Source organism: Drosophila tropicalis, unplaced genomic scaffold (assembly GCF_018151085.1).
Source record: "Drosophila tropicalis isolate 14030-0801.00 unplaced genomic scaffold, ASM1815108v1 contig_859, whole genome shotgun sequence".
Taxonomy (NCBI): Eukaryota; Metazoa; Arthropoda; class Insecta; order Diptera; family Drosophilidae; genus Drosophila; species Drosophila tropicalis.
In genome coordinates, this window is record NW_027173353.1 from 2,179,897 (window position 1) to 2,204,201 (window position 24,305).

Consider the following 24,305-nt stretch of genomic DNA (forward strand, 5'->3'; position numbering starts at 1 on the left):
AGTGAATCTAGTTACGGTTCCGGTTCAATTTGAGTGACTAACTTAGCGGCACAAATGAAAATAAATTAAATACCTGGCGCTATAAGTCAGAAACTGATTTTTCAATAGTCTTTATTGATGGTTTCTTTTCTGACTAGTAGTCAAATATGCGCACGTTTTGAAGAATTGTTTGCTACGAACTAGTTCTCAGGATTAAGTGCACAGGTCTTCCTTCTTCCGTTATCGACGCTCAAATGTCGAGGAACGGCAGCGCCTGCGCTTTTAATTTTGTTTTGTTTTAATTTATAGTTTTGTTAACCTGTTCTTGGGCGCGTTGGCCGCGTCGTACTATGAATATGAATACTCCGGGCGTTAGCCTGTTTCAGGGCGGTGAGACATTAAAGATTAATTCGACATTGGACCGTTTAGAAGAAGAAGAGGCGCTTCAGGACCAGAAGCGTCGCGAAGAAGAGGTAAGTAAACTGATGGAATGTCATCCGGTCTCTTACCCCGAATTAAAAATTTTAGTTAGGAAATCTGCTGGAAAATGCCTTCGATGACTTAGACGATGATGATAGTACGGTCGACTCGACAACCAATTTTCATTCGGACTTGTTGCCGGAGCAACCCCTGCCAACATTGCCATCACATCATGTGGAACACCAAATCAAAAACTATGACAGCGCCCAGCATAATATTCGTCCGGCGAGTGAAATGGAAATACACAAGTTGAAAATGATGCTGGAGTCCAAAACTCATGAGTTAAATAACGTCAATAAAGTAGCTTCTGAAGCTCACAAAAAAATTGATGAATACCAGAAGCGTTTGACCATTGCCCAGGCAGAGCTGGACAGAGCTCTGCGGGAGAAGCAGAACACGCATGAGCTATTGGTGGAAGCCAAGGAACGCTGTTCTAACCAAGACAACAATCTTGAAAAATTGCGTGGCGATAAGAAATCGTTAGAGTTGGAAAACACACGTCTAGTGGGCCAATTGGAGACAGCCCAAAGCATGCTGGGTGATGTGCAGCGTAAGTACGACATGGTAGAGCGAGATCTGCATAAACGTGAAGAGCGTCATGCTGACATACGCATTAAGCAAATGGAGGAACAACAGCGTGCCAAACTGGAACTGCTGCAACAACAGCTTTGCAGTGTTACTGATCAGTTGGATAAAACAAAACAGGATTTAGAGCAAATGCAGACGCGCTACCAAGCACTACAGGCCAACCACGAGACAATGGTCTTGGAGAAGGCGGCGAGGATCAATGAACTGAACGGGGCACTCGATGTGGCTCAACGGCGATGTAATCAACTATCCAGCAAGCCCAACTTTGAGGCAGAGTCTATCCGTCAGAAGCAATGTATAGCAGAACTGCATTCTCAGGTGGCTACCATGGAAAAGACAATTGCTACTCTAAATGAACGTGTCAATGGCACTACGGCGGAATTAGATCTGATGGATACTCTGTTGCAGCAGCACCATACCGAAGACATTACAACTGGCCGACTAAGTCAGGGTCAGGATTCTAGGCTGGTGGGCAGTACTCCGCTCAATCCCATTGATCGCATCGGCCATATAAAACAGGAGCTCTATAGGGCACTTGGAAATCTGAAAAACAAGCGTGAGGAAGTGCGAAGACTAGAGAAACAGGTTGAAGAACGCAACCAGGAGTTGCGACAGCAACGGGAGCAGGAGAATCATTCCCTCGTTCAGCTAGCCACACTGAAAGAGGAAAAGGCGCGTCTAGAGAATCGCCTTAAGTTGATGCATGAGGAATTATCGGAGGCACATAACAAATCATTAAATAAATCACGCCTGCAAAGCGAACTAGAGACTCTGACCAACGAGCGTGATGCCCTTAAGCAACAAGCGCGACAAATAGATGAACAACTAAAGAATGTAGAAGTCGATTTGGAGGAACTAAAGCAGGAACATGATAGCCTTAAACGAAACTATGAGCAACTTAATCAAGAAAATCGACAATTGCGAACCCGAACCTCTGACAACACGCGCATGGAGTTAGAGCGTCATAAGATTCTGCTTAAAAACGCTCAAGGCGAGGTGGAACGGTTAAAAAAACTTTATGCCGAAATTTCCAATGACAAGGAATCGCTTAACTACCAACTACGTAAACTTCAGGAATCTGACAATCTTAAGGAATTGCAGGATTTGCGTCAACAGTTGGCCAGCCTTCAACGCGGTATGCAGTTAGCTGAAGTCAAATCAGAGGAACTTTCTAAGATATTGGACACCGAGAGACTCTGCCATGAGCGTGAATTGCAGACGCTGCGAGAGAAATTGGATCGGGAGAAACGTGAGGAGGCGAAAGCAGCCGCCAAAGAAAGTTCCGACAAATGTAGCCGATGCATCGAGCATTTGGCGGAGATTACAAAGGTAAGCAAACAAAATAATCCACTAAAGTACCTTGATAGCCAATTTGCTTGTTCTACAGGTTGAAATTCAAATGTTAAAACTACAAAACGTCAACACCATGCAAGCCAAGGAACTAAAAGATCTGTCATTAGAGCTGGAGCAGTCCAAGGCATTGCAAAACGAACTGGAAGAAAAGATTGAGCTGTCCATAAAACAGGAGCGTATGATTAATGAACTTAAGATCAAAGCCAGACAGTTTGAGGAGTATATTAATCAACAGGCCGCTGAAATATCAGAAAAGAAGCAATCCAGTCCCAAAACACAAACTTCGGTGTCCTCACCTGGATTGGAATTTGAACCCATTTCCCCAGACCTAACTCAGGAACGCATCAAACGCATTGAGCAGCGTGTGCGGGATGAGATGGCCAAGCTATTTGCCAACGAGCTGAAACGATTTACAACCAGACTGCATCAAACAGAGGAGAAATCTCTTTGCCTGCAGCGGGAGTACAATTTACTCTGCGGCGAGCTACAGCAGCGACAAACGGAAGTGGAGCTGCTTAAGCAAACCATTCTCGCCGAACGTGAAAATATTGAGGAATTGCTAGAGGCCAAAGAGAGCAAACAGAAGGCAATGCTGCAAAAGTGTCGAACTGAGCTGCAAGCCAAGAATCAACGGATTGCCGAGCTTTTACGGGAATTGGACGAACAGCATGCAAGCATCGGTTCGGAGCGTCAGTCCATGAAAACAGTGATGGCCCAATGGGAGGCTCAAAAGCAATCTGTTGATCAGGTGGAACAGCACTGGCGTGAGCAGTTAAAGTTATTGCAAAGTACACATGAGGAGGCGATGAGGGCCGCCCAGCAACGATATCAAAGTGCAAAACGAACGGCGCACAATTATAAGCTTTATGCCGAGGACAAAGAGGCACACATGAAGCGCGAGTATGAGCGCATTAAGCACGAATACGAATTATCTTTGGCCAAGATTGAGCTCACAATGAGTCAACGACTAGAAAGGAAGATTCGCGAGCCTCCTCAGCGGGACAAAGAGAATCAGCCTAGTAATAACAATAAGAATAGGTAGTCTATTTGTACGTTGTCATTAGTTAATTGTTTATATCCTACTGCCAAATTTATTTTTATCATAAATATATACGAAAACATTCCTCATATCAACTCAGAATATTAATTTAGTTCGATAGATAATTTTTGTATACCTTGCATTCTAAAATATTCATCTAATGGTGACCATCACTAGTTACACTGCCTCTAACTAATGACTGACTTAACTTTTCTTTAATTACGTGGGCACTGCTCAATGAATGTTGGTAGACAGAATTCAAATTTCTTACTGGCGCAAACTAAAAAACGATAAACAGCTGTTGGCAAAACTCGAGAACTAGTTCATTTGCTGGAACCTACAGTTTTAGGATTTGTTTGACAACAGCTGTTTGTGTGTCGGGATTGAAAATTATTCAAATGAATGGCATACGCAACGCCATATCCAAGCTGCTTACAACAACACGTGTTCCTGTATCTTTTGTAGTCCAACGATCCATTGCCAGACGGATGACGACTACATCATCATCTGCATCAACCAATATTGACCAGGTTGTAGCCCAACTGGGAAAGCCGCCCAAGATGAGGGAAGACCCGGCATTTAAAAAAATCGACAGTCCGGAGTTTCATAGCATTTTCACACCCGAATTGGAGCAGCTGGTGACGCTTTTTAAAAAGTATAACTTTGAGCTTAGGATTGCCGGTGGGGCTGTTCGTGACATTCTCATGAATATCAAACCGAAGGACATTGACTTGGCAACTACGGCTACGCCGGACCAAATGAAAGAAATCTTTACCAAGGAGGATGTGCGTATGATCAATGCCAAGGGAGAGAAGCATGGAACCATCACTCCTCGCATCAACAACAAAGAGAACTTTGAGGTGACAACATTGCGGATCGATGTGCGCACCGATGGACGACATGCGGATGTTGTATTCACGACAGACTGGCAGCTGGATGCCAATCGTCGGGATTTAACCATCAATTCCATGTTCCTTGGTTTCGATGGTACTGTCTATGATTACTTCTATGGCTATGAAGATCTGCAGGAACGTCGTGTACGCTTCGTAGGCGATGCAAATATCAGAATCAAAGAGGACTATTTACGGATTTTACGTTATTTTAGATTTTACGGAAGAATCGCTAATAATGCAAATAGTCATGATTCCGACACTTTGGTAGCTGTTAAAGATAATTCCGCAGGCCTAAGCAGAATTAGTGGAGAGCGAATTTGGTCAGAGCTACAAAAGATTGTTGTGGGCAACTATGGGCGTGAGCTATTACTAGAAATGAACCGGTGTCAACTTCTGGAATATTGTGGACTTCCTTCCAATCCCGAATTGCAGGAGTTTGAGCGGCTTTGCGGCGACTTGAAACACTTTGAACCTCCCAATCATCCAATTTTATACATGACAGGGTTATTACACAACGTCGAGGATGCCATGAAACTGCATGAACGCTTGAAACTGTCTGCATATGAACGAGATTTGGCTCTGTTTATCACTCAGCAACGGGAGCGAGTAAATATTTCTATTAGTTTCATAAATCTAACATAATTATTTGTTTTCTTCTCAGGTGGATAAAGAATATAGCTGTTTGCGGGATTATCAGAAGCTTTGCCTTCAGCCTTACGCTAAGCGGGACTATGTTGAACAGTTGCTCAAATACTCTAACAAATTGGAACTTTACAGACAACTGAAGTCATGGGCAACACCAAGTTTTCCGATAAATGGTAATACACTTAAGGGATCAGGCCTTGTGGGCCAGAAGCTTGGACTTGCGCTAAACCAATTACGCCTGCTATGGGCAGACAGTGATTTTAAGTTAACATCCGAGCAGTTAATGGCAAAGCTGCCAGAGATCATAGACCAACTACAGACGCCGCCAAAAAAGCAACGGATTAAATAATATTCTCACTCAACACCATGATCATTGTTGTATGCATTTCATAGGGTAAAGATTTGTTTTGTAAATACACGAATGTATATTTCAAGAATCATTATCAACCAAACGTTTTGTAAAAATCTGTATCGGTCGCTTAAAGCCGCTTTCACAGTGGTCAGGCACGCCCATTAGTTCCATAGTTGCAAATCCGACCTCAGGGCTGAGAAGATATTCCGTAAACTTGTTGGGCTTCAATTCAATGGCATTGTAATTTTCGCGAATTTTTTCCTAAACAAACAAATACTTTAGTTCAATTTTTGAAGTTGAAGTTATTCCATTTTTACTTACCGATAGCTTTTTTCGCCTTTTATAAGTGTCGAAGGACTGTGGTTCTAGTATTAGCTTGCCTCCAGTGCGCAATTGAAGAAACATGCGGCGAAAAGCCTGCTTTAAGCCTGCATCACAGAAATTGAGATGTATCCACTTGGTCACTGAGAGACAAAGAATCACATCAAATTGTGGGCGCTCTATTTCTAATAAAACATCATCCTCAAGTACATAGTTGCCCTGCAGAAATCTCAGATTGTACGGAAATCTAGATCCAGGAGGATTCTGACGTTTCAGGGATCCAATGGCCATTTGGGCATCGTTAACAAGGCTCCGATCAATGTCCAGGCCAACAAGACTCTTTACATTGAATCTCTTGGCAATCTCTATGGATAAATGACCAGAATTGCAGCCAATATCTAGCAATTGCTTGTCTTGGAAGAGTTCTGGTTGGGTAGCTAGCACATCCAAGCGGATGTCATGGAAATCCTTATCTAATATACGCTTTCCATAATAGTGTTTGTAATTGCCATACATGAAGTTTTGATCTTTGTTTTGCCTGGGCTTCTGTTTTTGAATCTGCAGTCTCTTCTTGGGGCTCTGTGGAGGCGGGTGTGTTGAGTTGGAAACGGAGGACGCGGTTGTCAAGGGGTCTAAGTTATTGGGCACATCATGTTTCAGTCTTTTTGTAACATCCCCTTCATCTTCATCGGTTGCCTTGCGTTTCTCCGTAAACTTGACCGGCAAGTTATTATTGTTTTCTACTTCCATGTTCCGACACAAGTCTAAACGTTTAGAAAATTTAATGCTTTGTCGAAGGCAAACCTCCTGATTTTTTGGTGGCTGACACAGACACTGTATTCACTACGGAATGACACAATTATTTATTAATATTTGTTAATTACTTTATATTATTTTAAAAAAAACAAACTATTAGATTTTAACTTTTTTCCGCTTTCACGTTTCGAAATGTCAGCTGTTGTTCTACTACTGAGAGTGAGTCGATTAATACTAAAAAAAAGCGGTACTTATCGACAACTTTACTCATTTACACTGCAGAGGTCGCCACTGTTTTCGCGTTTATCGATTCTTGCACTTTAAATTTCGCAGAGGGCGCCACTGTCAGGCACACATATATCGATAGTTATCGACAATATGGCATTAAATTGCGCTACAGAGGGCGCCACTGAGTTGCGCTACAGAGGGCGCCACAGAGTCACACTACACAGGGCGCCACTGAAGTGCGCTGCAGAGGGCGCCACTGAAGTGCGCTGCAGAGGGCGCCACTGAAGTGCGCTGCAGAGGGCGCCACTATTTTCAAAATTCTTGGCTGGCATTAAATATGCAAATTATCAATATATCACCATCCCTCAATGGTGCATGAAATGCAAAGCAAATCAATCGATTCAAGCATTAATTATATGTATATCAACCTCCTGGCAAAAATGCCTGCTGCAACTGTTTCTATATGCTAGTTGCTGGTTGGAAATGGTTTTATTTTGCAAAATTTGCATAACAAAGCTAGGCTAATGAAAGCAAAATATGTGTATAGGGATTGGTAAATTTAAGTCCATGCCATTGTTTGTAATATCCGTTAAATGCCCTCGTCTATTTTTCAACGAAATGTGAGACTTTAGAGGTTGGAGTAGCGCGTGCCGCCTATTGACCCCTTTCGGGTGTGTGGAAGGGCAACGGGAAAGGCAGCAAATTATACCAATTCTGCGTGCACGGACCAGTGGTCAGTTGAAGTGGATGACAAGGGTTGCAGCTTCATATTTGATAAGGTGACCGGCGCGTGTCACATTTGGAATGGAATTTCATAACTTGAAATCTGCAGGCTGCTACATTTAAATAGCTGCTATGACTAGTTAAATATTATAAATAGATATTTTTTACTGTCTTTATTTTTATAATTTATGCCTTAAATCTTGAAATTTTATTTATGATTTTTAAAATGCCTATTTTTCCCATAAACCTTTTGAGACACAATAACCCAAAGTACTCATTAACCGGCAGGAGATAAATTTCATCAAAATAATTCTAAAAAACCCCTTGAAATAGAAAAGGCCTTTCACAAGACATTTCCCAGAGAAAAACTGGCTGGAATATGCAAGAAATTTAATTTAAATAAAATTTCGGTTCCGTTGGCAGAGCGAAAGGGTTGTGTCTGTGCACCATATGACCATCATCATAATAAACCAGTTTCTACATACTTTCCCAACAAAAGGATGCAACATCTATTAAAACTTCAAATGACTTGTCGTTTTTTTTTTTGTTTTTGTTTTTGCTATGCTGCAGCTTCCGCACGTCCGCAACGTCCACATCCTTTGATGGATGGGTCACGCACACACACATGAAAAAAAAAACATCCGAAAGAAGCATCAAGCGGCATAGGAAATTCAAAACCCGTTTACCTTACCATGCATTGCATTGAGGTATTGAGGTAACCAAAGCTGCAGAGCGTCCAACATTTAATCTGCTGCACATGCGCAGTACTCGGCATAAAAATTAGATGGGATTTGTTTGGTCAAATCCAAACGTAAAATTTAAACACCCTAAGGGGCGGCAAAAGCATAGTTGACAACGGTCCACGGTCCAGCCGAACTTTGGTAATTCAATTCTGTCGGTTTCGGGGGTAGCAAAAGGGTTTAACAATTGCCCAATGCCCGCACGCACATTGTAACTTTATAATTTTGGGTCAGCATGTTGGTCCTCTTCTCCCAATTTCCATTCAACAATTTTTTACGTTTTATATATGCAAATGTAGCATCAAATTATTTTATTGTAAACTGTGGATAAGTGAAAACTCTGTCCAGATTTTTCTGAATAGAAATTTTAAATTAAGGTTTCTGATACATTGCTTTGGGGTGGAATTTACCTAGTCATAACTAAGTAGAAACAAATACTGAGTGTTTCAGTTTTTTAGGATCTGAACAATATTTGTAAGACATATGTTGGCATTTTCATTTTCAGTAAGTCATTATTTTATCAAATACCTTTTAAGCAAACGAATTTTCTTTGAGATGTTTTAAATACATATATCATCAGTGTCCTAGGTCCTGACTGTTGGACCTCATTTGGGTCATAAATTCAGCTTAATGCGACATTGACCCACAAAACCGGGCTACAGTCGAGACCTTAAACCTTCTTAAAGTAAAAGTCTTCACGGGTGAATGGATTTACCAGTTCAAGCTGATATAACAAAGAACAAGAATACCCATCGATGACGAACTCTTAACCTACCCCGCGCCATTTGGGTCAATGAAAAATCGTTTCCAATTTTGAGGCAAAAATCATTAAATTCGTCACAAAAAAATATCTAAAAAAGAAGACGAAAAAAGGGGAAATAAAAGAAAAATTTCATAGGCAAGGGTTGGCAGAAGGAGACCTTTGGCAAGGAATCTTTCTTTGTTTGCATTTCACCTCCGAGAGTAATTTACTGTGAACCCGATGCGTCTAAGGATGAGGATGAGGATGCCGATGGCTATCTCCTTCGTCTTGGGGGTTGCAGACCGTCTACATCAGCAAAAATGACATCATAAGACGTGACACATTTGAACTCAGCATCAGGACCTAAAAGGACCTCTTGCATTATATGTATGTGTTTCTTTTTTTGCACCCTTTGATACCTGGGCAAAGATTTCGGTTATTTGATCGCTCGTAAATTTCCTTTTCGCTTGATTTTGTTCTTCTTCTTCTTGATGATCAGAATCGCAATCCTTCGCCGATTTTTTTTTTTCGCACTGTGGGAATTTTTTGCTTGTAATATTTGCGGAAGGAAGCGAGGTTTTGATCGATGACTGTATAGGGTTTCAATAATAGGGTTAAAGCGGCGGGGTAATTCTTCGATTTATTGAACTAGGCAAAAAAAGGTAAAAGAAACTGAAAATGGGAAAACTTTGTGAAATTTGAGACAGTAATTTTCCAAAAGCTTAACTACTTAATTATACACCATAAGCTGTTGCTTTCCCTGCATTTTCACACAGTGTGTCATTTGGGCGATTTTCCCGAGGAAAACCAGTTTATTTTTAATCGCATCGTGGTCAACCCTTTTGACCACAGCAATTGCATATACAGTTTTCCTTTGATTCTCAAAATTTTGTTGTTGTTTGTTTTGTGACGCGTGTCCAGAAAAGTTAACCCCTTTCGGAAACAAATGACCGCTTGACCATTACCCATGGACGTGGGATGGGCCCGAATCCAGTTTCAGAATTGTTGTTTCTTTGTTTTGGCCTATACCTGTCAGCAGATCCTTAGGGGCTATATGGCACGCGTGTGTGATTAGGAGTAGTTAAGAAGTCGACTGTGGTCAGTTATGGCAAGTTGATTTAACATCTTAATGGACAATTCATACAGAGAGGACAACACACATGCATACATATAGATACACACACACACTTACTCACTGAAACCAGCAGTTGGTATATCCTGCTGGATGGACGTTTATCAACCCTTTTTTTTCTGTGTTTGTTTTTGTGCCATTCAGCTTTATGTTTTTGTTAGAAATTTTGTGATTTGAAAATTTTATAAATGCTACATTTTGGCAAAGGTTTCATCTCTCTCTCTCTCCCTCAGTCTCTGTATCTTTTTGCTGTCTCTGTCTTTGACACGGCCATTATTGGGAAAGGGGTAGACTTTTACAATACAATGGATATAAAGGATGCTGTGCGTTCAATTGTTGAGGACACTGAAAAGCGTTACGTGTTCGAAAATTCGCCACTGCCACTGACCTTCCATTTGCCCGCTTAAAATTTCATTTGGCATAGGCCAAAGAGAAAGAGTGAGCACAAAAAAAAAAATGAGAAAGAGTATCCCTAAAGAGAATTGTGTTCTCTTAAATATGGTATGGCGAAAACTATCCAAGCCAAAAATTTTGGCATTTTCAAGGACATATTTCAGTTCTGTCATAAAACGATCAATCATCGATCTATTGTCAATATGTTTCAAGACATAAAACTTCATCGCCTGACTTTAGAAATTAATGATCTTTGTCAAGAAAAAGGACACGAATGTTGAATTATTTTTCGCAGTGTTTTGTTCTTTCATAGAGTTACTACTACTTTTACATATAAATTGTTTAACCATTTAAATCTCAACATCTGGATTCTGGTTGACGCTTTTCGTTTCTGAGAAATTTTCCCAAACATTTCAACCATACTTTAATTTGATTCCCTAAATTCAAAATTCATTTCTCACACTGATTGCAATCAACTTTCTGATGCCAGAATCTAATATTATTCACAAAGCGTAAATAACAAACTGCAAATGCCGCTGCATAAATTTATTTTTACATAAATGGAAAACATTTCCACTGCCTTGCAAATTTTCCGCGGCAAATGTAACCCAAATGATGCACATCAGATACGCAGTTTTTGCTCAACCATAATTTGCATAATTTTGGCATTTTCAATTAAGCAGCAGTCCTGGCACTGCCACATACAGGATATCTGCCAATGAGTAGGGGTTGAGGATTCAGTCGGATGCACAGGACCTGGATTTTTGACTTGTGCCAATGTTATGCAAATTCTTGATGAAGATGAAGCAACAACACGACTTTGCCTTGAAATGCCTTTGATTTCGTTTTGATGTTTTGTTGTTTGGCATTAACCGTGTTAAATGTTAATTTTCCTCAAGTGGCAAACATATTCCAAGGGTCCAAGATGTTGCAAGGAAATCTTGTGTTTGGGCAACTTAATTGAATCCAATGAAATATTCATGAAGTGCACATTTATTATTGATGTTGTGTGAAGTTGATTGGAAATGTGCAAATACTCGGTCTGGGATTGGATAGGAGATGGAATTTAATCACAAAATATATTTAGCTTTATGTTAAGAAAACTTTAAATCTTAATTTTGATTTAGTGGCAGATCCTTAGAAGGTCGAATCATGATCATCTCGAACATGCCTTTGCCTTAGATAAGAACATGTTGCTAAGTCTGGATTCATAGGAGCCTCTAAACTGAACTTCTGGAGTCTATGACTAATAGTTACTAGATGGTAATAGACAAAAATTACTTACTACATTTTCTTTGTTTATAGGGACAAGGTTTCTTATTACAGAAATTTGTTTAAAATGGCAAAAGGACTACCAAAAGAAAATGGAAATACATTCTATTTAACTAGCTAAACAAACTGATTTTAGAGACAAATTTTGACAACATTTAATAACTTTAAAAAAGTATTTATATAATTTCTTGCTTATTTTAAGATTTTTCTTCCATTAGCTATTACTTTCAATCTTTTTTTTTTCATAAACTTTCTTTGAATTTTCAAGATTTTAACTCCCAATTATCGAAATACGAAATCTGGCCAAACAACAAATTTAGCTCAATGCAATCTTGGATCTGAAAATCTTTTGATGAATTTGAATGCAAAAGAAAATTGTTGAAAATTTGCAACCCTTTTTCAGTGTCCTGGTCTTTGAATTTTATTAATTTCCCATGCCTGTGTGTTGCTGTTGTTGTTTATGCAATTTGCTGTATCGAATGTCATGAAAATAGCAACAGTCCCTTCCAAAGGATTACGTCATGAATTTTTGATGCAGCTCAGGCAAATGAATGCAGTTTTCCGTTTTCGCTAGTTTTTCCTTTTTCGCAAGCTATGTACGTACTTGAATGAAAAGAACCCTTTTGCTCAGACAGGCAGAAAACCGTAAAACACTTTTTTTTCCTTTGCATGAGGAGAAGAAAATGGAAAAATTTGCAAGGGTAACTACGGGGCATAACCCTTTGCTGGTTGCCCCAAGACGGTGAGCAACTTTCACATAAATCTTGCCAACGCATTTTCTTCTGCAGCTGACATCATTAGGACGGCATTTGTCATTTCGATTTCCTTTTTCCGAAAAGGATTGCCGTGAAAATGTATACTTTTTTTGATGGTTTTTCTTGCAAAGAAATTTGAAACTTTCAATGAGGAAATCATTGCCATCCCTTTGGACTTTGGACTAAAAAATGATCGATTGTTATAGTTTGGCAAAGAAAGTGCCAAAGAAAGTTGCAGTGAAAGGTTTGCAATTAATCAGACAAAAAAAACTGAGAAAGTCCTGGATCAGATTACAAGGTGAGAACATTCATTTTTATGACAAAAATCTAGCGAATTCATTTCTCTATTTGAAAGCCACCCCTAACTGACAGGCAAATGACCAATGCAACTTGACCTATTGGCCAGCTAACTGTCAACAGAGACGCCATGTCCTTGCATATATAATCCTATTTATTGCATTATTAGCAAAACGTAAACCAAGTCGAATATAAACAGCTCAATAAGGTTTCTTTTCTTATTTCATGCGAGAAATGGTGAGAAATTTCCCAGGCAAATGGCAAATGAAATGAAATGAAACTTTAACTTGAGGGCAAAACTAACCCCCAAAGAAATGCATTCAAGGGCCAGCTGATCTGTCGCTTCGATCATCATCATCATCATCATCAATATCATTTAACCTAATGGACCCTGACCTAGCCCGACAGAGCTAAGCTGTGGCAAAAGTACCTTTATGCCTGACTAGAGCCAAAAATTTTTCAATTTTTCTTCTTTGCTATTTTTCTTTAATTTCCGCAAAAGGTAAATTGCAAACAGGGAAACCTCCGGACTTTAAGGGGTTGGTTTTTGGTTTTTTTGTCTTGGGCAATTTTTATGCTCGACTGTCTAAACAAATATAAATTAAAGTTGAAATTGCAAAGATTTAAACGGACTTTAGCCTAGGTCTAAGTATATTCCCCTTGAAACTCAATTTACATGGATATGAAAAAACTTGGTAAATACTCTTTTACAGGTCACGCCCCGTTTTGGCACTCAATTTACATAAATTTTGCAAGTCATTTGACCTAGGACATTTGCATACACCCAAGGGCTGAAGGACGAGTGCCAGTGTGCATTGATTGAGATTTAAATGAGTTGCGATGACAGCTGAAGGTCAAAACATTATGTCAGAGTGGGTAAAGCCCATCATCATCATTATTCATATACTTTTAGTCTCTAACTAACAACCTTGTTAACTAACATTTGAGAAAATGAAATCCATTTCCTCCAATTACCACTCAATTGTTTTGCCTTTCCCTTGGAGTAAGTAACCCAATCAAGCTGCAGAAGTGCTTTGATCATGATATCCTGTCCTTGGGTATCGTGTTGGCGTTGCTCGGCTCATTGCGCAACTGCCAAAACCGAAATACAAAATACTGCGTAAAACATTTTCCAAAACATAAAAAAGAAAAAAACTAAAAGAAATCACAAATTTTTGTATTGAAAATTCCTAAAAAAAAAAAAACAAGAAAAGGAAAGGAAAGGAAACCAATTCAGGATCCACCCTCAATCCAAATGTTGTACACATAACAAGATGTTCTCTCGCATTTGTCTAAGCATGCTGCGTAATCCTTTTTGTAAGGACACGTCTCAATGTGTTTGTGTTTGTGTGTATCTGTCTATGTGAGCTTGTGTATGTGTGGGTTTTGAAAGGATTGTGTTGTAGGGAAGAAAAACGTTGCCTGAAATTAAGGACAAATGCCGACATCGGCATATCTCCGGCCGGTGCGCAATTTTCAGGCAGCCAGGCAGGCAGCTGAAGATGATCGCCCATCTAAAAAAGGATGCCCAGAAGGATGCCAAATGTTTGTTGTGACGATGTAATAAGATTATAATTTCATATTTTTTTCTTTCGGTTTTCTTACAGAAGAGTTCACAGAACTTTAACAGCTGACCCTTGGCACGGAAGAAAAAAGGAAAACAGATTGACACGGGGTTGCGAATTGAAAATCAAAGTTAGAAGAAAGTCCTTGCAAATGCAACCCTTTTCCACTGACAATTACGAAAATTGCAAAACATTTTCAGTTACTTTTTCCTCTACCTACCTAAGAATTTTTACTTTTTTTCTATTAACATCAATTTCATCATAACCAAAGGATAAATATTTGCAGAATATACGAAAAAAGTATCCTGTAACATTGCAAAGAATCATTAATTTTAATATTGTCATTAGTTTTTTTCAGTTGTCTAACCCTAAAAAACGGAAACTTTATAAAATGTCTTGGAAAATCCTTAAAAAACTCGTGAGAAAATCCTTAAATTGGTAACTTGAGACAACGTTAATGATTTGTTCGTCCAATTTCTCTTTAACAACTTTAAGAAATTCATAAAGATCATCAATCAAATTGGGCAGCTGCTGAAAAGGCAAATATTTATGATAAATTATTGGCCAAGATTCTCTCTTATTGTTATGAGGAAAAGCGTGAAAATTGCCAAGATGAAATGTTCAAAAAAACTCCGACGGAGAAATAAGTGTTAAAGTTCATTAAATCGAATCGAAATTCAGCTGCCTTAAAAAATATATAACTACTGATCGCTTAGCAACCCCTAAGACCCTGATGATTCCTCTCGTCAATAAATTATGCATATTTTTGCCATTAACGAACAAGAAACTGATGCTCGAAAACGCATTTAACAAATATTTGCATAATTTTGGCACAGGCGACTTTCCAATGAGGTGTTCGACAGGCAGGCAGAGGCAGAGGCAGAGGAGTCAGTGTTATGCAAATGGACCTGCCACACCGGAGAGGGTGATCGGAACGAAGAAGGAGGAGGGTTCGACTGCGCACGCGCGCCATGTGGAAATTTATGCAAATCACGAAAGGAAATCCATCGAACAAATCGATTTGGCGAAGGGCGGAAGTTGAGGTCGATTGATTTTGAATGTGGGACCGAGAAAGGATGGAGAAGAGGGAGAAAGGGATAGAGTTGGTTTGTCACTTGGTTGGCGAATTGGGATTGAAGTGGATTTACCAATTGTTGCCATAATTGAGTGACATGGATAACACAGAACCAGGCCTAAGTCCAGAGACCTAGCACAGCACATTCAGGATGATGAACCATGTTCCATGTCCCAGGCTATTGATTACAAAAAAGGTTCCTCCACGGTAAAATGGCAACTGGTAACTGGCAAACGAAAATGAAAATCTGCATGAAAATGCAGACAAAAGCCCATCCAGATCCATAGTATAAAGACGATTCGGAGTCGAGGCTTGTTTTATTTCTGTTTCTATTTCCATTCAAATTTATATTTCCATTTATTCTTCTATGCTTTTGCATTGTGAATTTGCATATGAGAATTTTCTACATTCAGTTATAAATAAAAGTAATTCGAAATGGAAAACTTTTGTACATATATTTTGGTCATTGTTGAGAGTTGTTTTTTGATTCCCTCTCTCTCTCTCTCCCTCTCTCAAAGGATAACAACCGCTTTGCCCATAAAGCGACAATTATTATTTCAGGACTATGTATAGTAGTGGGAAATGTTGTGCAAAGGCAGTCAGGAATTAGCATTACACTAGAAAATCCTTTGGCTAGCAAATTGGATGACATCTCTCAATTAGCCTAGTGACACTGACAATGCTGGGGACGACTTTATGGGAATTTAAGTGGTCTTCAAATTAAAGTTAGTAATTGGAGAGAAAACTATAAACTATAAACTGTATACAGTGAAGCCATCAACGTGAGAAAATCTTTGAGAATGCCTCCTGAACTTATCTCCATCTTCCTAATTACGTCAATTGCCTATGGCACATCTATTCTATTCTGTCCTTCCTCACAATTTCCTCACAATTTATGCTAAAAAGTAAACAAAAAACGTTTGAATATTCAATCCGAAGGTGCGCTTCAGTGGGCATGGCACACCCTGAGCAAGAAAATGTATAGACAATTTTCCTTTTTTCTTCCTTTTTGTGAGATCTTTTTTTTTGGGATGCGTTTAGCCGCAGATTTATTGCCTCAACTAAATCCCAACTTCTACCCTCGAACCCTGAATGCAGATATTCCATTTCGTGTACAATATCGATGATATTTCAATATATTCATAGAGGATTTCTACCACTTTGTTTGTCCAACCTTACTGAACCCTGACGAATGGCCAGGATATCAATGACCACACCAAATGCTAATAGGATCTTTTTCCAATCGTAAATGTCCCTTTATAATTCAGACACGCTTAAATCTTTTGACAACAATGTAGACACAAGCGTGAAGTCGCAGATTATCTTCAAGGAGTGGCTTAGGCCCAAGGAGTGTGTCAGGTAGCAGCGCCTTGACCAATGGTCAGCGCGTGTGTTCCACACATAAACTGGTCAAGCAGTCAAACAGGTTATTCAGCCCCTTTCTCTAAATGGTGGTTATAAGTGACCCTTTGGGCGAACGCGTGGTCAAGGTAATAAGACCCAAATGAATTGGTCAGTTAACCTAAGCCAAAAGGTTTGCTTAATTGGAAGTAAGTGTTATCACTTTCCCACTGACAATTTCTAACGGTTATTTGGTTTTTTTTTTTAAGAAAATTATAAAAAAAATAAATCTTAAGAAAAATGTTTCCCATCTAAATCCTTGTACTCCAGGTCAGAGGCCGCACAATAAACCGAAAGCTGCAATTTTATTCGCTTTTGCGCATCCTTTTCGGAAGCATCCCAAAACAAAAGGGTTGAAGGGTCGCACAAGAAGAGGGTCTTGCCTAAAACCGGACCGGACTCACGGCCACGAATCAAAAATGAAAGTCACACAACGGCAAACCGGTTTGGACATCGGCATTAATTTTCAGAAAGGCCGCGAAGAAAATTTCAGCAGCCAAAAAAAAAGGATGAAACCCTTTGCAGGATATGCGCGCCATATGGCGGTCCATTGCGGGATCTGGTCAATATGAAAATACAAAAGCGGCAGCATCGTCCTTTCGGCTTCGGCCTGGGTATTGGGTGTCTCCTAACGGCTGCTGCTTATCCAGTTTGAGCTTCACCTCCTGGGGTGGCAGTCAGGCATGAAGAGAGTTGGACGAACGGGACAATGGCGACCAAGTCGGGGTTCAAAGGGTTCCCTTGCGGTCATGCATTCAAATTATCTTCCTATTTTGTCTTCAACATGTTTAACATGGGGTTTGTCCTGCCTGAGAAGCTCCTTGACAGGAGGTCAGCCATTTTGTTGAACCCAAACGTGTTTTCCCATTAACGGACATTTCTCAAGAAATTCGCAGGCAGTTATTTTGAGAAGGAAATCAAAGCAAGGGTTCATCATATGTATCTTTGACCATTAAATTCGTCGTTTATTTGCCTCCTCCTTGAACGTAAAGAAGAAAGGGTCAAGCCCATAAACGGTCGCGTGGCCAACTGACCTAATGACTGACCATTATTCAACACTTTGGCATCAATAACCCTTTTTTAATTCACCTAGAACTGGTTCTTGACCAACACAAACACATTTAATGACTTAAGCGCGTGTCCAAGCTCAATGTCCAACCGGTCAGTCGAAGAAACAAAAAGTATCCCTAAGAAGACACAAGAAATTGCCACTTCACACATTTTCATTACCATACAAAATAACTTTGCCTGCTCTCAAATTAAGCAGCATCCCTAAGATCTGTTGACAAAATATTTGAGGATGAAGATTCTATTAGCATTTGGTGTGGTCATTATTCCAATTCCTAGATTTATTCAAAAGACCAACCCAAGGCATTCGTCAGGGGTCAGTAAAGTTGGACAAACAAAGTGGCAGAAATCCTCTATGAATATATTGAAATATCATCGATATTGTACACGAAATGGAATATCTGCATTCAGGGTTCGAGGGTAGAAGTTGGGATTTAGTTGAGGCAATAAATCTGCGGCTAAACGCATCCCAAAACAAAAGATCTCACAAAAAGGAAGAAAAAATGAAAATTGTCTATACTTTTTTATGCTCAGGGTGTGCCATGCCCACTGAAGCGCCCCTTCGGATTGAATATTCAAACGTTTTTTGTTTACTTTTTAGCATAAATTGTGAGGAAATTGTGGAAATTGTGAGGAGGGACAGAATAGAAAAGATGTGCCATAGGAAATTGACGTAATTAGGAAGATGGAGATAAGTTCAGGAGGCATTCTCAAAGATTTTCTCACGTTGATGGCTTCACTGTATACAGTTTAGAGTTTAGAGTTTTCTCTCCAATTACTAACTTTAATTTGAAGACCACTTAAATTCCCATAAAGTCGTCCCCAGCATTGTCAGTGTCACTAGGCTAATTGAGAGATGTCATCCAATTTGCTAGCCAAAGGATTTCCTAGTGTAATGCTAATTCCTGACTGCCTTTGCACAACATTTCCCACTACTATACATAGTCCTGAAATAATAATTGTCGCTTTATGGGCAAAGCGGTTGTTATCCTTTGAGAGAGGGAGAGAGAGAAGGCCTCTCGGGGAGAAGAAATCTAAAAACAACTCTCAACAATGACCAAAATATATGTACAAAAGTTTTCCATTTCGAATTACTTTTATTTATAACTGAATGTGGAAAATTCTCATATGCAAATTCACAATGCAAAAGCATAGAAGAATAAATGGAAATATAAATTTGAATGGAAATAGAAACAGAAATAAAACAAGCCTCGACTCAGAATCGTCTTTATACTATGGATCTGGATGGGCTTTTGTCTGCATTTTCATGCAGATTTTCATTTTCGTTTGCCAGTTACCAGTTGCCATTTTACCGTGGAGGAACCTTTTTTGTAATCAATAGCCTGGGACATGGAACATGGTTCATCATCCTGAATGTGCTGTGCTAGGTCTCTGGACTTAGGCCTGGTTCTGTGTTATCCATGTCACTCAATTATGGCAACAATTGGTAAATCCACTTCAATCCCAATTCGCCAACCAAGTGACAAACCAACTCTATCCCTTTCTCCCTCTCCTCCATCCTTTCTCGGTCCCACATTCAAAATCAATCGACCTCAACTTCCGCCCTTCGCCAAATCGATTTGTTCGATGGATTTCCTTTCGTGATTTGCATAAATTTCCACATGGCGCGCGTGCGCAGTCGAACCCTCCTCCTTCTTCGTTCCGATCACCCTCTCCGGTGTGGCAGGTCCATTTGCATAACACTGGCTGCCTCTGATCCAGATCCTGCCTGCTCGCCCTCTCTCGCCTCGGGTCGTTGCTGCGCCTGTGCCAAAATTATGCAAATTTCTACGACTTGCCAATATTTTACAACAATAATTTATGCAAATTACATTGCAAAGGATTTTCTGAGTTTGCGTAACGGATGTTACATGACGTTCCATGGGTTTCATTTTATTGTTGGCGAAGGGTTTGCTGCTGCTGAAAATTTCTGCGAATGTTTTTTTTATATGCAAATTTTTTTCTAGCTGAGCTCAAGAAAATTTTTGCCATTTTTAATTGAGTTTTTTTGCGCGATTGTAATGTAGATTTTTTTTGTTCGATTGTGATTTTAATTTTAAAAACTTTTGCAATAGGAAGGATATATATATATGTATGTACATATATTTTTTTTGCATTTGAATGGATTTTATTCGATTATCTTAAAGACGAGCAGCTGCTCCAGATTTAGTTTTGGGCTCTTTTTCTGTTCTGGGCGCGCAAAAACTAAAGTTTTTAAAAGAAATTTGCATAAGGATTCGTTCAATGAATCAAGGATGCGGGTTCTACATTTTGTAAGGTTTGATTATATTTATGGAAATGCGAATGAATGAACAAATTCTCAAATTGTTTTCTGTCCGTTAGACATTATGAGAAAATCTTTCGAATAGTTTTGTATAAAGGACATAAAAGGACTGTAACTAAGTAAGACATTTTAAATATCATTTAATCATTTAAAGTTGTACTTTATTAGCATAGTCAATGTTTAGTCTTTTTAGATTGTCTACTCCTTTTGCAACGAAATTCCTTTACTCATCATCGTATCCTTCTCTCTCTCTCTTTCTCACTGCCTCACTTTGCTGGAGAGGGGAAATTCCAGGACAATCATTCCCTCTTCCAATGACATTTTTTACTTAAAAAACTCGAATTTCTATATAAATTTACATGAATGCTGGCATTTTATTGGTCGAGAAAAACTAGCAAAAAAAAAAAAAAAGGAAGCTGAAAATAAGTTACGCAAGGGCCATATAGAGTTTTTCCGAACACACATTTTTCCCAAATGGAAGGGTCGCTAAAAAACTAAGGGTTGGAGTTCAACTCACCACCGACCAAATGTGAGGACCTTGGGCTATTTTTTAAGAGAGAGAGTGAGAGAGTGGAAAACGAAAAAACGGAGAGCAAGAGTTCTTGGCAGATCGGTTTTTTAAGAGACGAAAGAGAGGGTTGCTGCTCGGATTGGGTTATTGGAGAAACCTTTTTGCGTAATTTTTGCTATATTAGCCAGAGGCAGCGGAAGAGTTGGAACAGTTTGAACTGCGCAGCCGAACTTTGAGGATCGCTGAGCTATTCGAAACTAAGCGATCGTGCGATCGAATAAAATTGTCGTGTTGAGACGTGAAGTGGAAATAAAGAAAATTCTATAAAGAAAACGAACTGAATTTGTGCTGTGCCCTCCTCGAAAATAATAAGAAAATATCAAAGTGCCAATATGTCGAATCAAATGGAATTTATCATGCAGCTTTATATGATGAATTTGTTGCAGCAGCAGCAGCAACAACAGCAGCAGCAATTGCAACAACAGCTACCAGGATATACAACATATACACAGACACAGAAAGAGGATATCACCAGTAGCACATGCCTGCAACAGCAGCAACAACAACTCAAAACAAGAACGCAAAAACGCATTAACTCGCAAAACACGAACTGTAGTAGTAGCCGTAGTTGTAGTCCCAATCCCAATAGTAATTTGATTTCGTTACAACATCAACAACAACACCAACAACCACACATATTTACAACACAAACAACAACACCCACAACTCCTAACACCAACAACAACAACAACAACACAAACACCATGAATTTCGCTAACCAATTGCCACAAATGTTGCTAAGCACATTGCCCTTAACACAATACATGTTGCAGCAGCAGCAACAACAGCAGCAACAGCAACAACATTTGTTGACAACCTCAAATCTCCTACTAACACCTAACACACCCAGTTCCCGCTCCATACAACAACAACAATTGGGACAATTATCCAATTTGCAAACACTAAACACAGAGCAAGTTACAACAAATAATTTTCTACAATCCTCCACAGTGACATCAACGCCAAACGAGCAAGCAGCGCAACATGTTGCCAACGACATCTTGGCAACATCAACAACAACAGTAGCCTCAGCAGTTTCGGCCGTCACACTTAAATATGAGAAGAATGAAGATCAAGTGGATGAAGAAGTAGTAAATAATGATGATGAAGAGAATGGGGAAGATGATGATGATGATGATGAAGACGATGACAAACCTTTGTCCAGTTACAATAGTTGCAGCTCATCGGGCAATGGCAGCTCTGATGCAAAGTTGATGCAGTTGTCGGGTGTACAACCCCTGGAGAGCACTATCGATAGCATTGATTCTCCAAGCATGGTAAGTTCACTTTCAACTTTGAAGTCATAAATTGTATTGAATAATTATCTTATTTAATAAGTTTAATTTCGAGCAATCCCACGCTTTTTGGGGACATCTATGTGTGTAATTTGAGCCCTTCCACTTACATAGGAGTATTTGTCATAATTCGTGATTAAAAAACAATTTTGTTTTTGTTCTTTTTTTGCAAAAGTAAACACAAGTAAAAAAGAAAGAGAACAAAATCTCAATTCCAATGAAAACAAACAGCTGTGTCGGCATTGCGTGGGTTTGTTTCCCCACCAACAGCTGCCGTTGGGCACCAAGCAGTCTGCCAACATATAGTTTAATATAGTTCTCTGATCTCTTTATTTGTCTCCCTGCTCCAGCAGTACACTCCCATCAAGCAGCCGGCCGACTCTTCATACAGCATCACGCCCGTTGAGATGGAACATACACCAAATACCCCAATTGCCCAGACCCAGTCGAACTCTATGCTGACCCCACCATCCAGTGATCAGAGCAAAGGGGTGGTCCAAAGTTTGTCCACAGCCAGCAGTTTGGATGCCTTTCTGCAGAACGAGGAGAATTTAAAGAACCTGCGCAAGGTCTCATCGTATTTGGAGTGCGAGAACGTTTTGTGTAGACAGGAGAACTTACGTGAGCATTTCCATTGCCACGATGAGCCCTGCCAGGGTAAGATCCTTAGCAAAAAAGACGATATCATTCGGCATTTGAAGTGGCACAAGAAACGTAAAGAGAGTCTTAAGCTGGGATTCGCACGATTCTCCTCGTCTGACGACTGCGCCCCATCCTATGGAGCCGGCTGTGCATACAACTGGAAGCAGACGCACTACCATTGCATCTACGAACACTGCCCCAAGGTCTATGTGAGCACCAGTGATGTCCAGATGCATGCTAATTTCCATCGTAAGGACTCGGAGATAGTCAATGAGGGTTTCCGACGCTTTCGCGCCCACGAAAACTGCCGCATTGAGGATTGTCCCTTCTATGGCAAGAAGATATCGCATTATCATTGCTGTCGCGAGGGCTGCAATCACACATTCAAAAACAAGGCCGATATGGGTAAGATATACTCTTTTTTCATTAAATTAAATTACTTATTGCTTACTCCATATGCTTCTCCATCCCGCAGACAAACACAAGACCTATCATCTTAAAGACCATCAGCTGAAAATGGATGGCTTTAAGAAAATACTAAAGACCGAAGCCTGTCCATTCGAAGACTGCAAATTCTCCACTGTGTGCAATCATATTCACTGCGTACGTGAGAACTGCAACTTTATCCTGCACTCCAGCAGCCAGATGATCAGCCATAAGCGTAAGCATGATCGTCAGGATGGGGAGCAGGCATACCAACAGTACAAATCCAAGTCGGACGTGGAAGAAACATCACTGGATGCCACCCCGACACCGCAGCTGCCTCAACCTCCTCCACCTACCAGCAACAATTCAACGCCTCTGTCCTCCCTTTCCGCCGAGCATTTCCTGGCCCGCAAGCGTGGCAGGCCACCCAAGAAAATTGTAAGTATATAAATCCATATTAATAGGTTGGAATTGTAATTATCTTTTTGTTCTCTACAGCAACTGCCTGCCGATGCTCAACAGCCAGAAGCAAAGCGTTTGAAAGTCGAAGATGATGTTAGTAATCCTGCCTTGCCAGTTGCAAATCCACTGCCACCCTCGAATGGAGTATTCCCCAATCTGCTGCCCAACTTCAATGCTGCTGCTGCCGCCGCTGCTGCAACCGGGGCAGATGCAACGGCTCCAAATTTCCAACTAACCCACCTGATGGCACTCTTTCAGCTGCAGAATCCGCTCTTCTATCAGAATCTGTATCCTGGTATGCCACAGAATGGGTCCATGTTGGGAAATCTGGCGGCCTTTAGTGCTGCGGCTGCTGCGGCGGCGGGAGCAGGAGCGATGACAGGTGGACAGCAGCCCAAACCCGAGTTTAGTATTAAGCCCGAGTTCAAGGAGTAGAAATCGGAACGTAGTCCTGCCGTTTTAACTAGATGATAAGGGTAGCTTGCATTCTTATAGTCGACCCACTGACGTTGGACGTTTTTCATGGACATTGGCCAGGCACGCGCTCTAAGCAGGTTTCCGGGTCCGGGTTTTTGATTAGGTAGTTGCGGCAGGACCAAATACGTTTCCTTCCGACTTGACTCAAAATCCATTTAAAAGCAAACTCAGTGACATTTTTTCCTTAAAACTTTTCAAGTTTTTTGTTTATAAAAATTGCCATTGAATTTGCTTTTGGCAATATTTTCTAATTATTAGTTATATATATATTTCTTTTTTTCATTTGAGTGCCCCATTGATTTCAAAAATTTCCAGCTATTCATAATAAACAAGAAAAATAATTGAATTTTA

General features: G+C 40.0%; 4 protein-coding genes across 5 annotated transcripts; 3 read left to right on the plus strand and 1 right to left on the minus strand.

The window, feature by feature from the left end:
* Nucleotides 1–203: 203 nt before the first annotated feature.
* On the plus strand, nucleotides 204–3,530 carry asl (asterless). The gene is made up of 3 exons (XM_068295996.1): nucleotides 204–452; nucleotides 508–2,376; nucleotides 2,435–3,530. The coding sequence occupies exons 1-3, from the start codon at nucleotides 330–332 to the stop codon at nucleotides 3,440–3,442; spliced, it is 3,000 nt and encodes a 999-aa protein (XP_068152097.1). The 5' UTR covers nucleotides 204–329; the 3' UTR covers nucleotides 3,443–3,530.
* A 277-nt stretch (nucleotides 3,531–3,807) lies between these two features.
* On the plus strand, nucleotides 3,808–5,429 carry LOC137581895 (CCA tRNA nucleotidyltransferase 1, mitochondrial). Its single transcript, XM_068296287.1, has 2 exons — nucleotides 3,808–4,938; nucleotides 4,994–5,429. The coding sequence occupies exons 1-2, from the start codon at nucleotides 3,838–3,840 to the stop codon at nucleotides 5,324–5,326; spliced, it is 1,434 nt and encodes a 477-aa protein (XP_068152388.1). The 5' UTR covers nucleotides 3,808–3,837; the 3' UTR covers nucleotides 5,327–5,429.
* On the minus strand, nucleotides 5,342–6,622 carry LOC137581896 (probable RNA methyltransferase CG1239). Its single transcript, XM_068296288.1, has 2 exons — nucleotides 5,651–6,622; nucleotides 5,342–5,590 (listed from the first exon to the last, which is right to left on the minus strand). Exons 1-2 carry the CDS (start codon nucleotides 6,398–6,400, stop codon nucleotides 5,408–5,410), a joined length of 933 nt encoding a protein of 310 aa, XP_068152389.1. The 5' UTR covers nucleotides 6,401–6,622; the 3' UTR covers nucleotides 5,342–5,407.
* Nucleotides 6,623–20,836: 14,214 nt separating this feature from the next.
* cas (castor) lies at nucleotides 20,837–24,242 on the plus strand. 2 transcript variants are annotated; one of them, XM_068297445.1, is made up of 5 exons: nucleotides 20,837–21,240; nucleotides 21,604–21,929; nucleotides 22,301–22,994; nucleotides 23,065–23,453; nucleotides 23,514–24,242. In XM_068297445.1, exons 1-5 carry the CDS (start codon nucleotides 20,985–20,987, stop codon nucleotides 23,910–23,912), a joined length of 2,064 nt encoding a protein of 687 aa, XP_068153546.1. In that variant the 5' UTR covers nucleotides 20,837–20,984; the 3' UTR covers nucleotides 23,913–24,242. The 2 variants fall into 2 exon arrangements, with proteins under 2 accessions (XP_068153546.1, XP_068153545.1); XM_068297444.1 differs by having other exon boundaries at nucleotides 20,837–21,929.
* The last annotated feature ends 63 nt before the right edge of the window (nucleotides 24,243–24,305 follow it).

What these genes read in the sequence shown, in the direction of transcription:
- asl (XM_068295996.1), top strand. Translation starts at nt 330, where the DNA reads ATGAATATGAATACTCCGGGCGTTAGCCTGTTTCAGGGCGGTGAGACA. An exon ending in AGAAGCGTCGCGAAGAAGAG is followed by an intron (nt 453 to 507) that starts GTAAGTAAACTG and finishes TAAAAATTTTAG; the next exon opens with TTAGGAAATCTGCTGGAAAA. An exon ending in ATTTGGCGGAGATTACAAAG is followed by an intron (nt 2,377 to 2,434) that starts GTAAGCAAACAA and finishes CTTGTTCTACAG; the next exon opens with GTTGAAATTCAAATGTTAAA.
- LOC137581895 (XM_068296287.1), top strand. Translation starts at nt 3,838, where the DNA reads ATGAATGGCATACGCAACGCCATATCCAAGCTGCTTACAACAACACGT. An exon ending in TCACTCAGCAACGGGAGCGA is followed by an intron (nt 4,939 to 4,993) that starts GTAAATATTTCT and finishes TTTTCTTCTCAG; the next exon opens with GTGGATAAAGAATATAGCTG.
- LOC137581896 (XM_068296288.1), bottom strand. Translation starts at nt 6,400, where the DNA reads ATGGAAGTAGAAAACAATAATAACTTGCCGGTCAAGTTTACGGAGAAA. An exon ending in AAAGGCGAAAAAAGCTATCG is followed by an intron (nt 5,591 to 5,650) that starts GTAAGTAAAAAT and finishes TTGTTTGTTTAG; the next exon opens with GAAAAAATTCGCGAAAATTA.
- cas (XM_068297444.1), top strand. Translation starts at nt 20,985, where the DNA reads ATGTCGAATCAAATGGAATTTATCATGCAGCTTTATATGATGAATTTG. An exon ending in GCATTGATTCTCCAAGCATG is followed by an intron (nt 21,930 to 22,300) that starts GTAAGTTCACTT and finishes CTGCTCCAGCAG; the next exon opens with TACACTCCCATCAAGCAGCC. An exon ending in CAAAAACAAGGCCGATATGG is followed by an intron (nt 22,995 to 23,064) that starts GTAAGATATACT and finishes TCCATCCCGCAG; the next exon opens with ACAAACACAAGACCTATCAT.